At 35.5% G+C, this 22,478-nt stretch overlaps 3 protein-coding genes across 3 annotated transcripts; 1 reads left to right on the forward strand and 2 right to left on the reverse strand.

Moving 5' to 3' along the window:
- Positions 1-3,186: 3,186 nt before the first annotated feature.
- TRIADDRAFT_63163 (uncharacterized protein) lies at positions 3,187-10,382 on the reverse strand (the record flags this gene model as incomplete). The annotated part of the gene is made up of 21 exons (XM_002108400.1): positions 3,187-3,215; positions 3,297-3,490; positions 3,582-3,715; positions 3,798-3,932; positions 4,026-4,160; positions 4,230-4,384; positions 4,449-4,550; positions 4,622-4,799; positions 4,967-5,006; positions 5,089-5,152; positions 5,231-5,414; positions 5,488-5,687; positions 5,783-5,970; positions 6,107-6,272; positions 6,351-6,492; positions 6,600-6,868; positions 6,933-7,185; positions 7,257-7,370; positions 7,463-7,666; positions 9,452-9,511; positions 10,353-10,382. The coding sequence occupies 21 exons, from the start codon at positions 10,380-10,382 to the stop codon at positions 3,187-3,189; spliced, it is 2,976 nt and encodes a 991-aa protein (XP_002108436.1).
- Positions 10,383-15,579: 5,197 nt separating this feature from the next.
- TRIADDRAFT_51319 (uncharacterized protein) lies at positions 15,580-17,710 on the forward strand (the record flags this gene model as incomplete). Its single annotated transcript, XM_002107585.1, has 7 exons — positions 15,580-15,771; positions 16,355-16,434; positions 16,597-16,841; positions 16,997-17,069; positions 17,183-17,243; positions 17,339-17,452; positions 17,630-17,710. 7 exons carry the CDS (start codon positions 15,580-15,582, stop codon positions 17,708-17,710), a joined length of 846 nt encoding a protein of 281 aa, XP_002107621.1.
- Positions 17,711-19,450: 1,740 nt separating this feature from the next.
- TRIADDRAFT_36875 (expressed hypothetical protein) lies at positions 19,451-22,362 on the reverse strand. Its single transcript, XM_002108401.1, has 8 exons — positions 22,162-22,362; positions 21,927-22,014; positions 21,502-21,588; positions 21,216-21,307; positions 20,827-20,991; positions 20,389-20,521; positions 20,033-20,271; positions 19,451-19,842 (listed from the first exon to the last, which is right to left on the reverse strand). The coding sequence occupies exons 1-8, from the start codon at positions 22,321-22,323 to the stop codon at positions 19,630-19,632; spliced, it is 1,179 nt and encodes a 392-aa protein (XP_002108437.1). The 5' UTR covers positions 22,324-22,362; the 3' UTR covers positions 19,451-19,629.
- Positions 22,363-22,478: the final 116 nt, after the last annotated feature.

A 22,478-nucleotide genomic window follows, 5' to 3' on the forward strand; every position in this document is an offset into this window, starting at 1 on the left:
TAAAAGTGATCATCTATGGAGAGCAGCTAGGGAAATATGAGTACACAGGTAAATTATTAGATAGGTATAGTATGAGTAAATAGCAAAGATGGAGTCAAATACTGCTACCGTAAAGATAAATTGAAGACAGATCAACGGTACCGTTATCCAGCCTGGCGTTTTCGTAAACATTCAATAATCGATGGAGGCCTATCTAGCCGAATGAATGACGATACTGAATATGAGTGGCTTAACCATGTGCAGAAACCTAAAGATGAAGAGTTCCAGTGTAACCTTTCTATTCAACTAATTTTACATCTCTGACGTACATGAGCTTAAAAATTACGCAGAGAAAGAGATGAAAATTGCTCCTGTTGATAATTTTGAAGAAATAAAAGCATCCTTAGAAGAGTTGAAGGATAGTACGTCGAAATTAAATAGCGATCTTGTAGATATTATTCATTATGAAGTAGAGAATGCACTATCAAAGATAAATGACAAGCCTACCGATGCACAAAGTCTACTGATAAATTTTGAACAGAAATTTGATACTCTAATTGCCGAAATGAATAGAATAAATGATACATCTCAAAGGGTAGACAGACGAAACATGGCTATGGCTCAGGATTTAGGTTAGTAAAAAATGCAAGTCGCTGATATCGCATAAATTGCAGTGGAGACATGAAGGCAATACTTTGATATGGCTCAAGATGTAGTAGAAATAAAAATATCTGTAGAGCAATTACCTGCAGCTAATCTATCGGATAAAAGTAATGATTAGAGCCAGAATAATGATTCTATCGGTATGCTATCATGATCTTAGTTTTGTTCATTAAATACTATTGCACAGATATTTTAGAAATTATCGAGAACGGTCTCATAATTGTAGAATAGTAAATATTAATGTCCATGAAACAGATAATGGCTGCTCTCTGGATAATTTCAATATTAATTGCATTTCTATTGATTTAAATTTATAGAAGATTTGCTTCAAAATCTTTCCTTAACACCAGATAGTTACCGTACTGAGAGATCAAATTTCATCAAAGAAATCAGTGATAAACTGAAGGAGATCGATATGGATTATAAAGATATTTTGATTCATGGAATGGCTAGCTGTAAAAAACAACTGCTATCATGCAATCTATCCGTCATGCTATAGAAATGGAGGCTTGCTTTAGGCCAGCAGGTTGTTATTGGATTAAAATAGGTAGGTATGAAGTCTTAATATTACTTGTACTGTAAAGTATAAATTATTTTAAACTGTGATCTGTACATGTATATCACGACAGAAAAATTAAAGTTAGTATGTAGACAAAATGTTTGCTAATCATAATACTTCAGTTAGCATTTACGCTAGCCAGACGGCGAATATTTCAAATCTCTAATTTTCGCGAATAGCGTTATAAATTAAGCAGTAAAATCGCTATACCATTTTATTTGTTATCTAGTATTGAAATACACAAATTGTTTCATAAGCACAATTAAATATTTAGCCAGATTAGTATCCTGCGTACAAGTATCAATCAATTTTGAATAATAGCGTCATAATTTGATACTATACTTTCAAATTGCAAAGTGATTACATGTCTGCGATATGTAGACGAGGCTGATTTACATATTTAGCTTGTAAAAATAGATTAATATAGCTGAAATATACTTATGATACATAGTAATATTCTCGATCATAGCATGCCTGTTTCTCATTGATCTATCGTATGATAAGTTATGTCCATAAGTAATGTAAGGTCAACACTACTTATTCTTATAAGCAACTGTTTATGCATCCATGAATTTTAGTAAATCTTCAATTTAATAATTTAATTTGCCGGCATCTTATCGTATTCCAGTATTTCATTTATACGAAGGCGTTTTAGCACTCCACCCAATTCCGGGAAAGCATCGAAAGTACTCAAAAAGGGTACAGAATTCGTATTAATTGATTTTCTAAAAATTGTTTTTAAAGTTCTCTTTACACATGTGGGCCAAACTTCTGAGATTCAACATTGGCTTAAACTGTTACTACTTTGCTCCATATCTTAATTAATAATTCGCTTATAAATTTGTGACAAAGCGATAATAAACGTATACTTTATAGTTTCTTGTTCAATTTTATCTCGCCACACCGATTAGTACTATCAAGGAATGTAGGACTTGGTATAAATAGATAATTACGAATGTCATACGATCTAATATTCTGAATCGATCTGTATTATTGAAATAATAGTTATCCAATTTGTTGTAGCGAGGAATGTCAAATACCCAAAGAATGATAGAAAATCAATTTCTAGTTTAATTTAATAATGTACAATAAATTTAAAGTAATTTTTTTAAACTGTTGCTTCGACCTCCAACTTTACTTTTCTCCAGCATGTGTGACTGAAATGATTAATATCTGGTCTTTACTGTGAACTCGATGCCCTAATAGGGTACGGTACCTCATAATTTTAAATTTATTAGCTTATTAGCATTAATAAATTATGAAATGTTTTGACCAAGTCTAACAAAGCAAATGACAACATATAAAATTGATGAATTATTTTTTAGATCAACTTGGTTCTTTTAGATTACATTGAGCATGGAATGATAATATATTGTACGTAAAGAATACGATAGCAAAAAATTGCTGCACAAGTACTCAAACGCGGTTAACTGCTAGCGATATATTCAACATCATTTTCAATTATATAAAGTAGCAACAACAACCATTATCTAAGCAGATGCGATGGTCTATAATAAGTAATGAAATCGAAATAGCTCCCAGTAAAATAGAACAATTGACTAATAGTTAATTAATTAAGAGATTTTTATTAGGCACAATTCGAAACGTTATATTACTATATATATATATTATTACGTACCCAGCATTCAAGCATAATGACACTGACTGATAAGCTGTATCAGCTAATGCTAAATATTAATCCAAAGCAGTAAACATAAGATAGAATTCAAAAATAAGAACTAAAAGCCGTGTCGCTGTCGACAGACGTGATGAAATTAATTAACTACTGTAAGATACCAAGAAAAAGTTTACAGTATTATAGTAACCTGCAAATTTTGAGATACTTCTCAGACGAGCTCACATATTAATACTACAAAATAGCTACAAAATGTACGACCTTTTCCATAAGCACAAGCACAAAAATTATTATCAAATGTCATGAAGGCAAATCGTACTAAGAAACTTACTGGGGCCGTAATAATTATTTAGTAATAAGTTTCTTTCTCAACCCAACCTGAAATATAGAAAGTAAGTTTCCCCTTAATTTAAGTAACAACTTTGATTCCTAGGTTTTATAATGTTATTTTAAACTGACCTCCTGGGTTTCTTCTTAATATGTAACGTCGACATTCATCGTAAACAAATATTAAAAGACTAAATGGCAACGCGGGAAGCCACCAAGTAAATCTTAAAGGATACATTCGTAGTGCTTGATCAGTGCCAGGTGCATAACATAAAGTTGCAGCTAATGCTGTTTCGAAAAATATTCCAAAAAGCATGTACCAATTCCTGCATAAAAAATAATTGGATAATTCATAACTTGATAAGACAAGGCAAACTATTCATCTTATCCTTTACTAAAGTATTCATAATGTCTTACGAGAAAAATCCTTGCTGGACTATGGAATTTCGACGAGTTTTACAGATGAGTAAATCGGCCCATTGCACGACTACAATACTGACAAAGAAAGCCGTATGACATGTATACTCTAGCACTTTTCGTTGCGAGAAGGTCTACAAAAAATACATAATCACCAATTAATTCATCAAACTTTCTTAGTTAGTCAAGAAACCTACCATACCAGATTAGCCTTACCCATTCTTGGCCATAGGAATCCAATAGGGCATGGTTATTGCGATCTTCCCAAAATACTCGAATTCCAAATAGTCTATTAGGTAAGAAGCCATTTTCACCCATAATTACGAAATAACAGAAAAAGCCAGCCGTAGCCTAAAGAATAACACAAAGTAGTCACATCATTCATTGATGAAATCAACGTTAGCAATTAAATAATATATCAAATATTTTTGCCCCACTTCGAACCTGCATCATTCCAATCTGGCCATAAGCCATACTGATCAATCTATCATTAACTAATTTATCAAGTACAGGATCACGAGGTTGACGTTTCATAATATCGCTCTCGGCTTTTTCATAAGCAAGGGAAATAGCTGGAACCTAAATTTCGGCAGAAAAGACTAAATAAGATAAAACACGCAATCATATCATACCCGTAGTAAGGCTTACCATATCCGTTCCCAAGTCAATACAGAGAATAGTAACAGTTCCAAGAGGTAATGGGATACTGGTGATAATAAATATCAAAAATGGTGAAATTTCGGGAATATTACTGGTCAAAGTGTATGCAATTGATTTCTTCAGATTATCAAAGATAAGTCGACCTATAAATTTAGAAAAAGATCAGAATCAAGCGATAACACATCCATCATAAAGTAATAAAAGTACCTTCTTCTACACCAGTTACAATGGAAGCGAAGTTATCGTCCAAAAGAATCATATCAGCAGCTTGCTTAGAAACATCAGATCCAGCAATTCCCATAGCAACACCTACAAGGATAACCCTTGTCAGAAACTAAGATCCTGAAATAACTTAGTGTATTACAGCTTAAAATGTATACCAATATCAGCTCTTTTTAATGCTGGAGAATCGTTAACTCCATCACCAGTTACAGCGACAATTTGCCCTTGACGTTGACAACCTTCAACAATAATTAATTTCTGTTGCGGCGACGTTCGTGCGAACACAATCTCCGGGTAATGAGCTAAAATATCGTCTAATGCATCTTGACTAATTTCCTACAAAAACATAAATTTAAAAATGGAGTTAGTAATAGCAATAAAATAATTGAAATGAAGATCAATGATATCCCGAAAAATATCCATAATACCGTGTATGTACTAATCAAAAAATTAGTATGACAGGTATGTTTCATACAGTACAGCAGCAAACATTAATTAATTACCTTTAATTCGCTGCCATGAATAACACAGGCTTTAGCGAGACTATAAATAAAAATTACGATAAACTTCATGTCAGATTAGTAATTAAATAAAGCATAAATAACAATTAGTAGTGGATATATACCGGATATCAACATCTCTTGGCAGAACTCCTTCACGTTTGGCTATGTCCTCAATGGTCTCGGACCCTATTTAGACAGGAAGAAGATGTTTTGCTATCATAACTGATCGGATGCTTATTTTGGTATCACAAAGCAAAAATTCACCTTCTGAGATTATTCCAACATGTCTCGCAATTGCTTTCGCGGTGATCGGATGATCACCTGTTACCATGATTACTTTGATACCTGCACTACGGCATTTACTGACAGCATCGGGAACAGCTGGACGAGGTGGATCAATCATGGACATCAGACCAACAAAAGTTAAGTTATCCAACGGAAAGTTTTGCTAGGAAGTAATTAACGAATCCGATAAGATTTCATCATAGTCTAACCTATCAAGTATTTGTGACAGTTGTTACCTCATCGGTATCAAACTTGTACCCTTCTGGATATTGATCTCCTGATAAATAGTAATGGCAGAATCCAAGGACACGTTCGCCCATGCCTCCAAGTTCCTCGTAAGCATCTTGGAAAGATTTTTTCATAGCATCGTCCAAAGGACGCACTTCGCCATCTATTACAATCTCCGAACAACGATCTAAAATTCGCTCTGGGGCACCTAATGCGACAAAATTCCCATATTATATCGTTTAAAAGCGGTTATAAAACTAAAAATACAAATTAGCGGAATCTAATTGCTACAAGATGCTAAACCTTTCATAACAAGAATATATGGTGTCTGGCCATCTTCATTCGTATGAATAGAAACTTGGTACTTATTGGTAGAATTAAATGGTATTTCGGCAATTTTGCCGTTTCTTTCACGCATTCCAGCAACTGAACCGGCAGCTAATTCGATGTATTTAAATATGGCAGATTCAGAAGCGTCGCCAGTACAATCCCTATAGAGTAGTAAAAGTAATAAGTGTATATTCGTAGCTACTAATGGAAACAGCGACATCTGTTTCACTGCTTCCAACCGGCGGTACATAATAACAGGTTCCATGTAATCAGAAGTGCTGCTAATATACTACATACCTTTGCAAGATAGGCTTACTCTCTTGGTCTGCTTTAAAATCTGCGCGATTGCACAAAGCTCCAATCCTGGCTAAATGATTCCATGTCACAGATGATTTCTCATGTTTTCCAGACTGGTCTTCAGAAGTATCAGCTTCAACAATGTGATTGTCATACCACATATGTGCTGTAATTAAAATTTTTAATGAATGTCGGAGGCAAATAACGAAGTAAGTAATGCAATAATTCTAGGATAGCAAATTACCGACTGTCATTCGATTTTGTGTTAATGTGCCAGTTTTATCTGAACAGATAGTAGATGTACTACCGAGCGTTTCAACAGCCTCTAAATTCTTGACGAGACAATTTTTAGCTGCCATTCTCTTTGCAGTTAATGTCAAACATACCTAACCGACGTGTTCAATTTTTAGACCAATTAGCAATAGTAATTAAGCGTAACAAGGTTAAAAAAAGTACAAAACACAGTAATATTTGAGTATTTAGGATAACTCACTGTAACGGTAGCTAAGAGACCTTCTGGTACATTTGCGACAATAATACCAATAAGAAACACAACGGCTTGGATGAAAGTGTACTCCAGGATAAATGAAAGTATGAAAAAGGTTACACCGAGAAAAACGGCTACACTGGTAATTATATGTATAAAATGAGCAATTTCTCTAGCAATTGGTGTTGAACCAGTATCAAGTCCACTAGCCAAGTTGGCAATTCGACCCATGACAGTGTTATCGCCAATGTTTACAACGATACCTCTGCAATTTCCTAATACAAGAAGTAGGAGGTCAAAAATATTTCGTTGATTACCTATAATAATTAACTCTTGTACCTTCAACACAATAAGTAGAAAAAAAAGCCAAGTTCCTTGTTTCAATAGGATTATCGTTCGTACACTCAGGAAGTCGAACTTGAGGTTCAGATTCTCCAGTTAATGATGAATTATCGACTTTCATGCTACGAGCTTCGATAATACGAATATCGGCAGGAATTCGATCGCCAGACTTAACCTCAACCAAATCTCCTCTAACTAACTGTTCAGCTCCAATAGTTTCCTTGTTTCCTTCACGAACAACGACAGCAAACTGCAAGATTGCAGTACTGTGTTATTATAAGCAAGACAGAATAAATTTAGATGAAAGTATATAGGATTTACCTGCGGAACCATGTTCTTAAAACTTTCCATAATTTTAGAACTTTTCGCTTCCTGATAATACTGGAAGCAACCTGTTATAATAACCACAGAAGCCAATACTATTCCCAAGTAGAGCTATAATAGTGAATGTAGCAAAATGCTAGATCAGACAACATGCCATCTAACGAATTAATAGCACAAGTTACATTATTGAGGTCAATACTAACATTATCTGGTAGGGTGTTCTCACTTTGACTCCTTTCGATACCATAGGCCACAAAGCATAACACGGCTCCAGTCCAAAGCAAAAGAGCAAAGCCACCAAACAAATTTTTTGCAAACTTCACCCACCATGGTGTTACTTTAGGAGGACTTAAAGCATTTAGACCATCTCTCTCTCTATATTCTAGCACTTTACTTGCATTATGTCCCTAATTTATAATTAAGAATTTGAATCAATTGTTTTATGTAGGACAATCATTTCAGATACGACATTATACACGCGTACATCAATACAGCAGTATAACTTTTATTCTCTTTACTTCACTAAGTGTAGTAACGACCGAAGTCGATCTGGTAAATTATTTGGTTAACTTATAATCGTGTAAATCTGGTAATTTATTTGGTTAACTTATAATCTTCAATCATAGTATCGCTAGTTTTTGAAATGGGAGTTACCAATATAATAGTGCACAAAATTTAGCGATAGTAATTTGCCTCTTATCATGTACTGGTATGCAGACTGGGCATCGTAAACTGAAAGGCAAGTTAACGTTCAATAAACTGTCCAATGGTAATTAGCATGGGTAAACTACTCAAGTTATTCATGATAACTACAATCTCAGTCGAGTAATTGTGTAATTCCATATGGAAATAGGAGTAGTCATTCGCTCGCTATTTTTTTAATAGTTAATTAATTATACATTGTTAGCAATCCATTACAGTATTTCAATACCAGCATACTTTACTAATGTCTACTTGTTAGCTACAAATAAAAGGAATAAATATGGACTTGAAAATTGCCTATTTAGTTATTAATGGTAACAGCACGATAGCCCGTTGACATCGCCGACAGTACCATGCTTTAGGCGCTTTTGTTTTATTAAGGGTTAAGTAAGTATGCAGGCAAACGTATTTTTAATACCCAGGGATAAGTAATTCCTACTCCCGAAACTTTATCCTCTTACGATCGGTACAGAATCATAACTAATAATTTATTAAGTCAGCAAACAAAGAATACGAGCTTCTTCAAGTAATATAAGCTTGAATTTTCACGTCTATAACATATAGAGTATTTACATAGATTAATTTCCAGATCCTGAAGTTCTAATGACAATACTAAGTAGTTTACATTGCGCGTGACAATAATACAACATTTTGCATCACTTTTAGCATTAAATGAAGATTTATCATCTGGTTTAGTTTGTACAAAATCGTATAATGACTCTTCAAGCAATATGTATAGCCTATATAAACAGCGAATTATGATTGCTGTGGTGAGGACATACGTAGATGATAGTGACCATACGGAATAGTAAATATTTACAAGTATTGTACTCCGTTAAGAAAGCTCGAAAAATTGTTGCTTGGATATGACCAATCGGAAACTATCCATTTCACTATCTACGCATATACAACGAAAGATAATAACGAAATCTTGAATACGATTGCTATGCCGAATCTATCAATCTGTTGATAAATTCTTTATTACCAGTCGCTGTATATCTCAGGTATTACTAGATAGCAACGGAATGCAATATTACTTGCGATATCAAACTCTAATTTTGACAATTCTTTCCAACCTAGCCATCAAATCTATACACGAAAGTTTGTCTAACCATTGCAATTACCATATTAACTTACGCCGTTCCCATTACAATAAGCACAGAAATTAAACTAATTAGAAAGTGAATAAAGCGTTCGCTAATAGCGGATACTATTTATATAGAGAGAGAGAACCTACGGTTCATTCGATATAAGCGTATGATCATCGAAGCTAACTTAATTTTAATGATAACACCTTCTACACAAACTGAGTAGATTGACTAGTATTTAATTACGGAAATGTGCATTAAGTACGATAAAGAGGATAACGATTGAACGGCTGGATAGCACAATCCATTTATTTGTAACGAAAAACGACGGACTTTGTGTAACAGATCGCATTAAACCCAACTTTTTCTGTAACATATTGATGAACAGATTCCGAATCTTACCTTTGATAAGTCTGTTTCATAGCGCTCCGATAATTCAGTCAACGTAATCTTATGGTCATCCTATAATTCATAAATTCAATCCACAAACTCCATTATTTTAAAAGTAGACGAATCTACAAACGTTGCAACAGTTGTAAAGAGTACATCTGTACTCCAGTTACATTTATTAACTTGGCCACATTGAACAATTCTTGAACCTTCTGCATACATTATCACGTGCTAAGCGATATGGTACAACACAAGCTAATATTTAGTAATACCATACATCATATGATAGGACTGATGGTAGTGATAGATAGAAGTACATATACAGTACTAGAATGATAAAGTAGTTGACATTTGGATGAACGTTATCATATGTATGGTAAAGCTGCGGAGAAAATAAATATAACGTTTTGACTTATCAAGAGTTTTTGAAAAACAGAATAGTTGTCTGGATTATCTTTTATATCGTAATACTCGTATACTGCACTTTAAAAATTGAAAATACTACTGTACTACTTCATAGTTACTGGTATACATCATGTCGCAATAATTTTAAATATGGGCTTCTATTGTCCATAAAAAGCGCACATACATACTGTAGCAAATTTGAATACTATCGCCAGAAACTTACTAAGGTTGTAGTAATGAACACTTTGTATTCTCGTGCACTCGCTAGCGATAATCAGTAAACACAGTTCCAAAAAATAGCCAATATATAGACATCATTTTTTCTACTATATGGGTATAACTATCTTGTTTCCTAATCTACGGTATCGTACCACTACACTTTCTACGCTCAGGGCATGACAACATATAAAAAAAATGATCAAACAGTAACTATTTTCTTCATTGTATCCGATTGACGATTACAGTTGAAAAAGAATCAATGATTTAAAACACGCAGAAGGGTACTAACCAATTCTAATTCGCTTTTTAAGTCGTCCATATTTTCTTTACCACTTTTCTTTTTGTGATAATTATTAAAGGCTTGTTCGACTTGGCCACTAGGATTAGCAAGGCGATAGCTGTCCGAGCGACCACGCTAGAGTATAAAATGAATAACCGTGTTTTAAAAAAGTCAAATAACATGATAAATTACATCCAATTTTGCTCGATCTGATCGTCTTCACAGATGCCATCGATTACAATACATGTAGCATTGTCATAGGAAAAGCAACATCTTCAATGACTCGAGGTCACTTTTCTACTGCGTAGGGACTACATGCTATTGCAATGGATAGGCAACAACTTTTACTAAAAATTGCAAGGTGAATCACCTAACGACTTGGCATTTGCTGATGCTGAAGTCATGAATAGGCGTCCAAGCATAGCAAGCCGAATCCGTTTGCAATTTTGAAGTGACAATAACAACGAATGGACTTGCTTAGGATAACATAAACGATTAATTTGGAATCATTTTCTAGCAGTATTGATAGCCACATGGAAAGCTGACAAAGTCCAGCTGCTACTCATGATAATAATGATAATAAAAACATTTCCCGAGGCTAAAATTGGGGACGCATGTCAATATTGCTAGTGAGTACAGTAATCCTATCCACGGAAGGCGATCGCTCCCTTATCGATCTCTCTGTAGGACAGTATAGGATAAGACAACAATCTCCATTTGTAGTTCAATAAAGAAGGTCATTGCAAAATGCAATCAAGAATGTCTAATTAATATCGTCCCTAGATCAACAATGATATCGTGCTAAGCCATTAATGGTAGAAAAAAATTGCAGGCCGAAGTACTGTCTAGTACACGTGATTGCATCGAGGCGTATACAACTCTATGGCAAACTCGTGTAAGGCATCGCCTACAGCGTCCCAGGACTGCAAGCGAACATTTGAAGTGGAGAGATTTCTACTGTCGACTGGTTTGAAATTGCACTAGTGTAGTGATTTCTATTTTGTCTCTCTCTGTCTACTATTATCTCTGCGGGTATTTTAATACTGTATGGGAAACATTTAGGCCAAGTCTTGCAGTAAACTGTGAAGACGATCAAGAAGCAAAGCAAGTTTTCAAAACCTCTATCCGAATTCGCCCACGCGGTTTGGGCGATACACGATCGTACAGTAAAGGATGGGTGTCAAAAATTCAATACAGAAAAAAGTCTCTATCACGTATTAACGAAGTCTATGATCAGCTAACCTTCTTATGGACAACGTAAGATGGCGGAATGTCGTCTGCTGTCATACTTGTTTAATTGGAGATTGATAGAAGTATATAAACAAGTTCAAAAATTCAATGAAAAAGTGTAAACTGCGATGAAATCGATGGTCGACCAATGCTAAAATCTACCACCACCGCTAGTTCGCAGTTTCAGAAAGACTGCGCAGGAGTGGCACTCGCCTTCCCGGCAGCCCATATTTATACGTGCCACAGGCTGTGTTCACGTGATCGACGGCCGTATTGACTTTGGATTCTCTTACCATTGTGATACGCGTCAAAGGCTGATCACATGGTCCAATCCAAGTACAGTAGGCCAGAGTACAGTGTACAGTCAAGGCGGTGTTCGTGACTGGCAAGTGTAATGATTACATAGCGGAAATATCATCCGAGCGTCACCGTACAGTACATTGTACTGCAGCGGCATAGCGTCACACCAGGCTGTGACATTCGCGACACGTGTCCAGCTCTTCACTATGGAGGATGATGCAGTAGTACTGTACAGCTCGCTACAGTATCCTATCGAGTGATGGGATGACTGCACTACGTACTGTAGCTGGGAAAAAAGGACCAGACTGTACACTGTACAGAACGAATGAGTAACCAGTGTACTCACTGTACTGTACTCTCCCACATATGGACCATACCGTACCGTACCATACCGTATCGTATCGTATCGTATCGTATCGTACTAAGGATGGGTGGGTGGGTGCGTTCGAACAAGACGAAGAAGGAATAATGGCGCACCTTGTTGAACTGAACTTATTTGCACTTAGCAACCCACTGTACTGTATGATGTGATAACAAATTTCGATCCATGACATGACAATTGCAGTTACTGCACTGCACTGTCATTATTTACAGTAGGGGTATGCTATTCCAGTGCCAGTGAGAAGAAGCAAGCGTCTGCTATCGGAGGGTGAACTTTCAAATCTAGTGTATCAAATCATCTCGCTTTTGGTCGCTATCGTACTGGGCGGTAAACATCGCTAACGAGTAACGATGAATAACCATTTAGTCATGCTTAATTAACTTAATTAATTAGGCACTGTTGCTGCAGGACTCGAAAATACAACGCAGTCTCCTAATATCAAGGAACATAGCCATTGAAAATCCTACAGTCAATGTAGAAAATTGGGAATTTTGATCTACAGCACAGCCATAGATAGAGTTCATAAAAAACACGATTGAATACAGTACAGTACTATGGACGACAGTAAACGGTACGTATTATGTACTGTTATGTACCAGTCAGAACTGTCGTGATGGTCGTGACTTTTACAAATTTGGCGACCCTATTTGCAGAGCCATACAAACAATCCCCCTACTATAATGCGATTGACTATCTACATTAGATTAATGCCATGGTCTGTAATCATTCTGTTATTGGATTTATAGAATTTCAATTTTCTACATACAGTATTGCATAATTGGAGATAATCAATTCATTAATGAATGAATTGATCCATAATTGTTACCGGAAAAGCTTCACAGATGCTGCACTGCTTTGTAAAGTACCGTTAACAATTTTAAGACTGCTGGAGTATCAACCGTGGGGAGTCTCCCATTCTCAGCTGCCCCCAGTACTGCCTGTGCGCAAACTGTGGAATGTCAAAGTACAAGTGCAGCCATGGCCCATGGACTACTCAAATGATTAAATAGTAATTGGAGTAGTCCATAGTACATGCATCTGCTGGATGCCACAATCATAATATTTTATGTAATAATAAGGGGTTTCCCTAATGTGATCAATTCTAGGCTTGCGCATACTCGTAAAAATATTCGAGAAATGCAAAGTCGATTATACACGTCCTCAGTACTTGTAGTCATGGGCTATTATTAGTGTAGAAGGTTTTCTTCAAGAACCAATGCCATCATGGCAGTACTTGTGTTGCGCTGCTGGCCATCTTTCTGAGCCAAACGAATGGAGACGAGAGACGAGAATCGTGTCAAGTTTATCAACATACTGCATATGAAATACTGTCAATAGAACGATGCGTACGTTCGTTATCACCAGCTGTCTCCTGCAGTTGACATATACAGTACTGTAAACTGTTTTTATAGACTTTAATCCTTGCCACCAAGAATTTAGGGCAGAGAACAGCACTAATGTAAATTAATTTGCTGTATTGATATTTGGAGTAGACTTCGTTTTGATCAGTCTGTTTGTCATGCCGTACTGTACTGAACGCAGACTCAGAACTGCTACTAGAAGAATAGTACTACTGTATACTGTAGGTAGTCTTCAAGTAATCCACGGCAGAGTGGTGTACACTGTGTACTGTACAGCATTTGTTTGCAAGTTTATGAGTTTTTGATTGACCCCAAAATGTCAACTCTATTGCGCAGGCGTAAAGATGACGCTTTACTGGCAAGAGGAGATTTTGACATTTCCTATTTTTTGTTTGACTGCTAATCTAACCTTGGACATTCTTATTCTTATCAAAATGTTATTGGACAATGGACTACTTGAGAAAAATCTCAATTTGTAGCTTGAGAAAATTGAACTACAGTCCACTAACACAACGAACACAACTAGTACTGCCTCCGATAGGCAGACTTTCTTACCCAATGGATCTTAATGTCTATTTCTAAATCACTGGTTCTCATTGAAATAGAATCTACCGATCTTACAGTATATAACTGTTTTCAAGCACAACTTTGTAACAGATAAGATTCAATATAATATTACTTAACCTTAATTGAGAAAGCATCAGTCAATTTGAAATCGACGGTCTGCATACTTAAGCACTGCCATAGCGACGTGTTCGCATAATATTTTGGCGAAATGAAGCCGGGGTGTCTGTCCGTCCCAAAGTGATCAGTCCAGGTCATACACTGTACAGTACAGTACTGTATTGTAGTGAGTCCATCGCTGTGTACAGTACATTGTACGGTACTGTACCGTACTGTACAGTACTGTATGTCGTCTATCCGTCCCAAAGTGATCAGTCCAGGGTCATACAGTATTGTAGTGAGTCCATCGCTGTGTACATTGTACTGTACAGTATCGTAGTGAGTCCATCGCTGTGTCCATCGTACGGTACTGTATTGTACAATGTACAGTATGTCGTCTATCCGTCCAAAAGTGATCAGTCCAGGTCATACAGTACGGTACAGTACTGTACAGTATTGTAGTGAGTCCATCGCTGTGTACATTGTACTGTACAGTATCGTAGTGAGTCCATCGCTGTGTCCATTGTACGGTACTGTACAGTACAGTACTGTATTGTATGTCGTCTATCCGTCCAAAAGTAATCAGTCCAGGGTCATACAGTATTGTAGTGAGTCCATCGCTGTGTACTGTATTGTATGTCTGTCCGTCCCAAAGTGATCAGGCCAGGTCCTATACAGTACAGTAGATAGTCCATGTACTATACTGTACACTATACAATACTGCACTGTCTTACTGTAACATACAGTAATATGATGTTACTGTAGTATACTGTAAAGTACAGTACTGTATATGCGATTCACGACAGTACAGTGTACAGTATAAGAAATATCAGAACTACTTCAACAGTCCAAAATAAGACCAATATGCAGTTAGCAATATCTGATTATCTGTAGAAGAAGAATTTCTAGTACTCCTCCAGTCCATGCCAATCAATCAATCACCACATACGTACTGTATACAGTATACAGGTGATCAGCAAGTAGTCTCCTAGTGGATTCTTCACCACATTTGGACTACTTCTGAAGTCGGCTGGATGGGGTAGACCACCATACCGGACTACATTCACCATGATTCACTACTAGCACGTGAGCACTCGCTCGGTACTGGTACTGTATTGTACAGGCACTAGACGAGCCTACGGTGGTCAAGAATCACAAGGATACACTGTACAGTGTATGGTGTACACTGTACGGCGTATAGCACAGTATAGCATAACCGGAGGCAAACTCAAGATGCTAAGGACAGCTTGCCCTCCAAACCATAAGACGCATGCGCAGTTGGCTTCAGGTAAAATCAAGCATGGCGGTCTCTAGTCCTTTACAACTCTCGGTAGTAATCCATCCAGTTGTTGTACTTACTATATGTGATAGTTATGAACGACGTAACGAAGATATAGAAAAAATCCATGGCACTTTATTAGGCAAGGTGGAAAAGGAACGAATCGAGATTCGTAATTGCTTCATTGACGACAATCCTACTGCATCAGGAAAGGTGAGAATGGAATGGACCAACTATTCGCAGGACTGCAGTCATGTATTGCTGTAGGATAGTATTTCATCAATTGCTTTGGACCATGCAGTACTGTGTATTGTTGTAGTTGGTTCATGAAATGAAAGCTGGATAAAATATGTAGTGTATTATTGAGTTGAATCTAGTATACGATTCACCGGTCGAATTTTCTCAACAAACTCGACATTGAAATTCAGATTCAACTTTTGCTCCCACTGAATCACGCCTTCAATACAGTACAATATAGTACTGTAATGTAGAGCGAAAAACCCCGTCTAAAGTCCTATACAACATGCCAGTTGACGATGGAAAGCAAGAGGATTGCACGTTTCATTCAATGCCATCATTAGAATTATTCGAGTTATTTGATACTGCTGTATAGTACAGTGCATAACGGTATGATTGAGTATTCGATACGATCCAATCATTCACTCCTGGAGCTTACATCAGTTTTTTTGTTCACAATCGTTTTAGTAAACCCATAGCAAACTGTATTGATAACCTATATTAAGAAACGCCAGCGATCATGTGTCTAAATGAAGCGGATGCTTTTTTTGTTGTACAGAAAAAGTTTAATCTTGAAGAATTTCAAAGATTGTTCGATTTACACCAACGGGTATATCCTAATGAAGTCATTGTTGGACGGTAAGTAATGTAGACTGTATCCGAATCACCTTGTTATTGAATTGGAATGAATACGATATTGATGCGTGTGCAATGATGCCACTAGACAGTAGTATAGTATTTACTATGATGGATCATATTCCGAAATTAGCTGCTTTACCAGATGTTTTACAATGCAAATAGGTTTTCAACTGGTGATCAGATAGATGATACCGCATTGGCCATGCAGGCATTATTCAGCAGAGTTATTGAATCATCCTATGTAGCATTTCCAATTCACCTACTGGTTGATACTAATTTAACCGACTCACATATGGGTATTCAAGCTTCTGTATATCATAGATATGGCGTGCCTGGAAATGATAATGGTTCTATATTTACGCCTATACGATATGCTATGGGCTATTATCCAGAAGAGATGAGTGCTTGTAAGCTCTGACGTCTATTAACGATATTATTTCCTATATAATAAGCATATACGCTAAATAATTCGTAAAGATTACCTATACACAAAATGCAGTATACTAGGCTTTGAGTCAAAATTTCTCATTTTGCCATTTATTTGATACCGTCGTCTTTGTAGCACAATTATTTCAACGTAATTTAGCAATCGGTGGGATCGCTCCTGTTCATAATGATATGCAACACGTTATCGCGTAAGATATCCCAATAATTAATATCATAGCAGATTGAATTTGATATTAATTTAGTTCATACAATTTACAAGGAGCTAAAAAATAGCTTTGCTTGCTTTCAATGCACTCTATAGGACGTCAACAAAAATTGATGAATTATTGGATGAAGTTTTAAAATATGTGGAAGACGTGACGGTAATCGACTATGCCTAAATATTCACAAGACTGTCAACCTTGATGAATATACAAATTTTTTTCACTAACAAACATCAATTAACGCACCATTCCAGGCTGGGAATACTCCATTTGATAGCAAGATTGGACGATCATTAAGCGATGCAATAATGGCAGTTCCACAAATCGATCAATCAGTATTTAAGGATATGATGAACAACTCGACACAGGTAATAAAAAAGTGCAGGGTATTAACTGATATGTCATTATCATTTTCGAAAATTTTACTTTCGTGTACGATAAGTTATGTTACCGTATACTCTACATAGATATTAAGAGATTATTAATACATATTCTCCCATGATATTAATTGGCGATTGCGAAATTATTTTTTCACATATCTATAGGATTTATTGATGGTTACCTATCTTGGCAGCTTGGTTCGAACACAGCTTGCTCTTGCTGAAAAATTGAATACGATTCTATAGTATTGTACTATGAAACTATATATTTACGTTATTTTATCATCTCTGTACGCTATACTGTATGTACTTTAAGGGTTTGCTGTAGAAATAAACGCCATATATTATTGCAACCGAATTGAGTAACTTTGTAGGTATGCGAATAACTTGAAAATTGATAAAAATAAGGAGTCAGAAATTTCTCGCAAGGAATTTGCAGATACTTGACACATCCTTGAACCGACGGATTTATTGCTGAAATATCAGTGATGTATTCTTACCCTATGTCCAGAATTCAAATCTAGCATTCACTTGCCACGGGAATGTAGTATCCACGCAGCAACTTGAGATTACGTTCTCACCCTGGCGAATGCAATATTTTGCAGCACTTGACTGAAAAAGCTAAAAATGCCATTCGACAGTATTATACTCCTAAATGTCTTACTGATGCCACTGTGAAATAAATATATGATTGGCATAATGTTGACAATATAAAGAGCCCAATTCTATTCTTTGGTCTTGACTACGAGTATGATTAATTTAATGTCACAGTATTGGCTAAATGCTGAGATAGAGCGGTAAACAGAAAAGGCATCAGGCGGTATGATACTTGAGTACCTAGCTAATCAAGATTTATATATTATATTTCCAGAGACATCATACGTCATATATGTAGCGCAGTGTGCACTCCTCTCCTATACGAGTTTGATACATCAGCCATGCAGCAAATCAAAATAAAGCGATAGCTCTATGAACTTTATAAACCTGCAACAGTCTCAAATGCTAAATAACACAGCTTATATTTAGATTATATCTTTCTTGGATCTTATTGAAAACTGAACCTACAGAGATAATCAAATTTTGCACATGCATAGACACAGACTATCTACCTTCAAGATTAAGACCTCAAAATAATTCGAACAACAGTATTCAATATATACAGTATGTAATAAGAGCAGTAGTTATATTCCCAGCTTCAAGAAGGTTTTTATGAATAGCCTGCTCGGGATGGGATTAATTATAATTATTTCACTCTTTGGTATCGATAAACACGACCGAGAAAGCTTGATACGTTGTTAGATTTAATTATCCGAAACTATCAAAATTTACAGTTTCAATAATATTACCTTAAAATCTGTACGGGAACAGCACTTACACATATTTATAAGCCCATCCAGCATATTAATTACTATAATAACTATTATACGGGGATAAATAAGATCGTAACAAGACATGTAAATCATGGTTAAGATCAAAATGGAATGACTTAATGGATGGTTCTTATATTAGACCAATTAACATTTCGGTAAAAGCTGTTAGGGACCGCTATAATATAAAACCCGACGGCTTGACTATCGGAAAAAAGTTTGAATAAGATGACGTCGATATTTAACAATTACTCAGAGTAAATTATTTTATGAGATACCTGTAAAGTCTAGCATCACATAGTAGGTGTATAGTACAGTAGATGATTAAATCACTTCAATGCGGTATATAGAACTTAAGGCTAACATTGTATTAAATACGAAATATATAGATATCCTGTTGATTTTCTAATATTTTCTTTAAATAACTTTACGCGACTCATGACGTTATCTGTTTGCACAATGAATTTGCTTTCATGGCTATTTGAGAATCAATATGATCAACTATTGATACGTAAGATCTATATACATTTTGCTGGCAATGCAAACGGGTATAGCAAAGATATAACATCAACCACATTTTCATCATAAGAAGGTTTATTCATCTTTAACAAGATAGATCCATTATTGCAATGATCAAACAATGATATAGTCATTCAACATAGTGTGTTATGAAGTTTAACATTTAAATAACTAATCTTGAAAATTTATTAGTCATGAAATTTGAATTGATTTTAGATATCATAGCACATGCAGATAACGTAATTTATTAACATAGAGCCTGCTGAATTGGTCTTAAAATTATTTGTCATTAATTCCTGGTGAAGCATTTTCTTTTTGAAGCAAATGAACATTTTCGCTGTCTGCTGTAGGAAGGCTTTTGTATTTGTTTTTGTTATTCATTGATGAAATTCCTTCGATTTCTTCTGCTGAACCACCAACAATATATGCTACTGCACCTAGAAGACTTATACCCGCTGTTATTCCAAAAACAAATCGCCATCTTTCGATAGCCTAAAAGCAAATCAAAACGAGATGTTTCATAAGACCAGATAATGTAAAATAGTTCTAACAAGTTAACCATATGGATTTCTAACTATGTATCCGTACTACATATAAAAATGTAATTTCAATTCTATCTAAGATAAGGCATTATGCTATAGCGAAATCACGTTTGCAATTAATATTTAATAAGCAAGCCTACCATACTCTCGGTAATGTGGCCTGCCATAAGTGGGCAGATACATCCCGCTAAATTACATGCTGCATGCCCAATTCCCATGATGAAACCAGCATATGGCGAAGCTAAGTCAAGAGGATTAACCAACATCACGCTACGAGTAGCACCATCGATTATAATAGTCGTAAATAAACATATTAGAGCAGCGTTTAAATCATCGAGGAAACCAATCGTAATAAGGCAAGCGGCCGAGATAACATTTCCTATAAATTAATAAAAAGTAACAGCATTAACATCACTAGAATAGACTGCTAATAAGGTCCAAGCATTTATTCCTATCTATTCAAATATTGCTTTAAAATTAAAACTTCGTTTCTTACCGATAACGTAAATTCCTTTTCTGACGATAGTAGGTTTTAAATAATCACGAGAAATAAATAGATCTGACAGAAAGCCACTAATAAATAACATAATCATTTGGCCAATAAAAGGAATAATACACTTAATTCCAGTCTAAAACATTACAAAGAATACGTATAAATTATCATCTCCATCATCAGTCGTTGTCTTAACGATACTCATTTTAGAACATTTACAATCCTGCATGCTATCTAAACGATAATATCCAATTATCAACGATATATTTTACATCGTAGGGTGGCAAGTACTCGGTAAATATTGATTACAGTAGCTTGATAATTTAAATTACTTGTTACAGTTACTAATTGAAAATTACTATTCTTATTATAATATCTATAACGAATGAAAATTATATATCAGCTATTGTAAATATTGGATGCAAGTCAAATCAGACTTACATGTGTAATATCGTATTCCCTATGCAACAGTAAAAATTTAGGTATATGCGTCAAAGCTGTAAATAGAATCCATCCTTCGCAAAAGAAAGCAATGGCGTAGGCATATACTGGCAACGAGGTAAAAATTAATTTCCATGGAATTTCATTATATTCTGGCATGCAGGCCTGTCATAAATAATATTGATGTACGATTATCTTCAATGTCCTACTAATGCTGATCATTTATTAGTAAAACACTTAAAGGTATATATATTGTCTTCAAAATTAATCAGTAAACTTCTAGCAAGTACACAACCCCCAAATGATAGGGTATTACGATACAAGGTTGAATCTTAGGCAAGTAAGGTAACTGAAAATCATAGAGTAACCTCATCTGATTCCTTTCCAACCGAAACTTCATTCATACATGAACAGTTATGAGATCTTGGTGTTCGACTTGATACAGCAATCCATAAAATCGGCCATGCAATACCAATAATCCCTAAATGGTATCACAGGCAAGGATTACAGAAAGAATGTCAAAGAAGTCAGTATAATTAGAAATAGTCGCCATCAATTTTCACAATTTTTATAGAGCAAAGATTGATGGGCTTCCAAATACTTAATGAACTTTTTTAATCACTTGATAGTACTATATCGTAACTACTGTTATGCAGAAAAATAGGTTGTAATTACCAAAGCAGTAGAAAGGTGAAGACCAGTTCAAACGTTGAACGATCACACTTGGCAAGATCATTGCAAAGATTGTTCCAATACTAGCCCCTAGATAAAGGTAAGAAGATGATAGAGTGAGTTCTTCATTCATTGACTACATTAGTATCCGACTTTCTCTAGATCTCTGCATTATAGAATGGACTGTTTAAGCTTTAATGACCTTTTTTATATTAGTTATTACAGATTGGCAACACGTTAATAAAAATGAAACTAACAGCATCTTCTGACATCAAATAATTTTATTTTCTGTACTCATCGATTATTATTTGGGTAAATGTACTAATTAATCATCAGTAAAAGCTGCAAGATGATAACGTTAAACCAATGTAAATTTTACAGTATTGTATTGGATTTGAAAAAGACTGAATGACATTAGAGGGAAATACCAATCTCCGTAGTGGTAACCATTCGAGCTCTATCGTTTGGATGTGACCATTCTTTCCAGAATTCAATCATAGCCGGATAGATTGGACCCTACGTTTGATATTATTCGAGAAAAGTAGGAATAATATTACGTATAGAATGAATTGCATTACTGGAATGGACTAAATAGCTAGTAGCCTAATAGTAAATGAATAACCATGGAAAAGACGTAAATTGTCCTAATAGTAAATGGTTAACCTGAGCAACGCCGATTAGGATGCGACAAATAATAAATGCTGCATAACCCGTAGTAATCAAAATTGGTTCCAGTAAGGTTAAGATTCCGCTAACGAGCATTGAAAATGATAATATGGAGAATCCACCAAACTTATGGGCTAACCAACCGCCAGGAATTTGCATAGCCGTATAGCCGTAGAAAAATACGCTTAAAGCAAATCCTACAATGAGATCGATAACACATTAAATTATTTTCAAAATTCAAGTATTGTATAAACGGATTAACTATACACTCTTCCATCAATAAACGAAAACTGATTTCAGCAAGTATCAAGTTG

The sequence above is a fragment of the Trichoplax adhaerens genome, genomic scaffold (genome assembly GCF_000150275.1).
Source record: "Trichoplax adhaerens TRIADscaffold_1 genomic scaffold, whole genome shotgun sequence".
Classification (NCBI taxonomy): domain Eukaryota; kingdom Metazoa; phylum Placozoa; class Uniplacotomia; order Trichoplacea; family Trichoplacidae; genus Trichoplax; species Trichoplax adhaerens.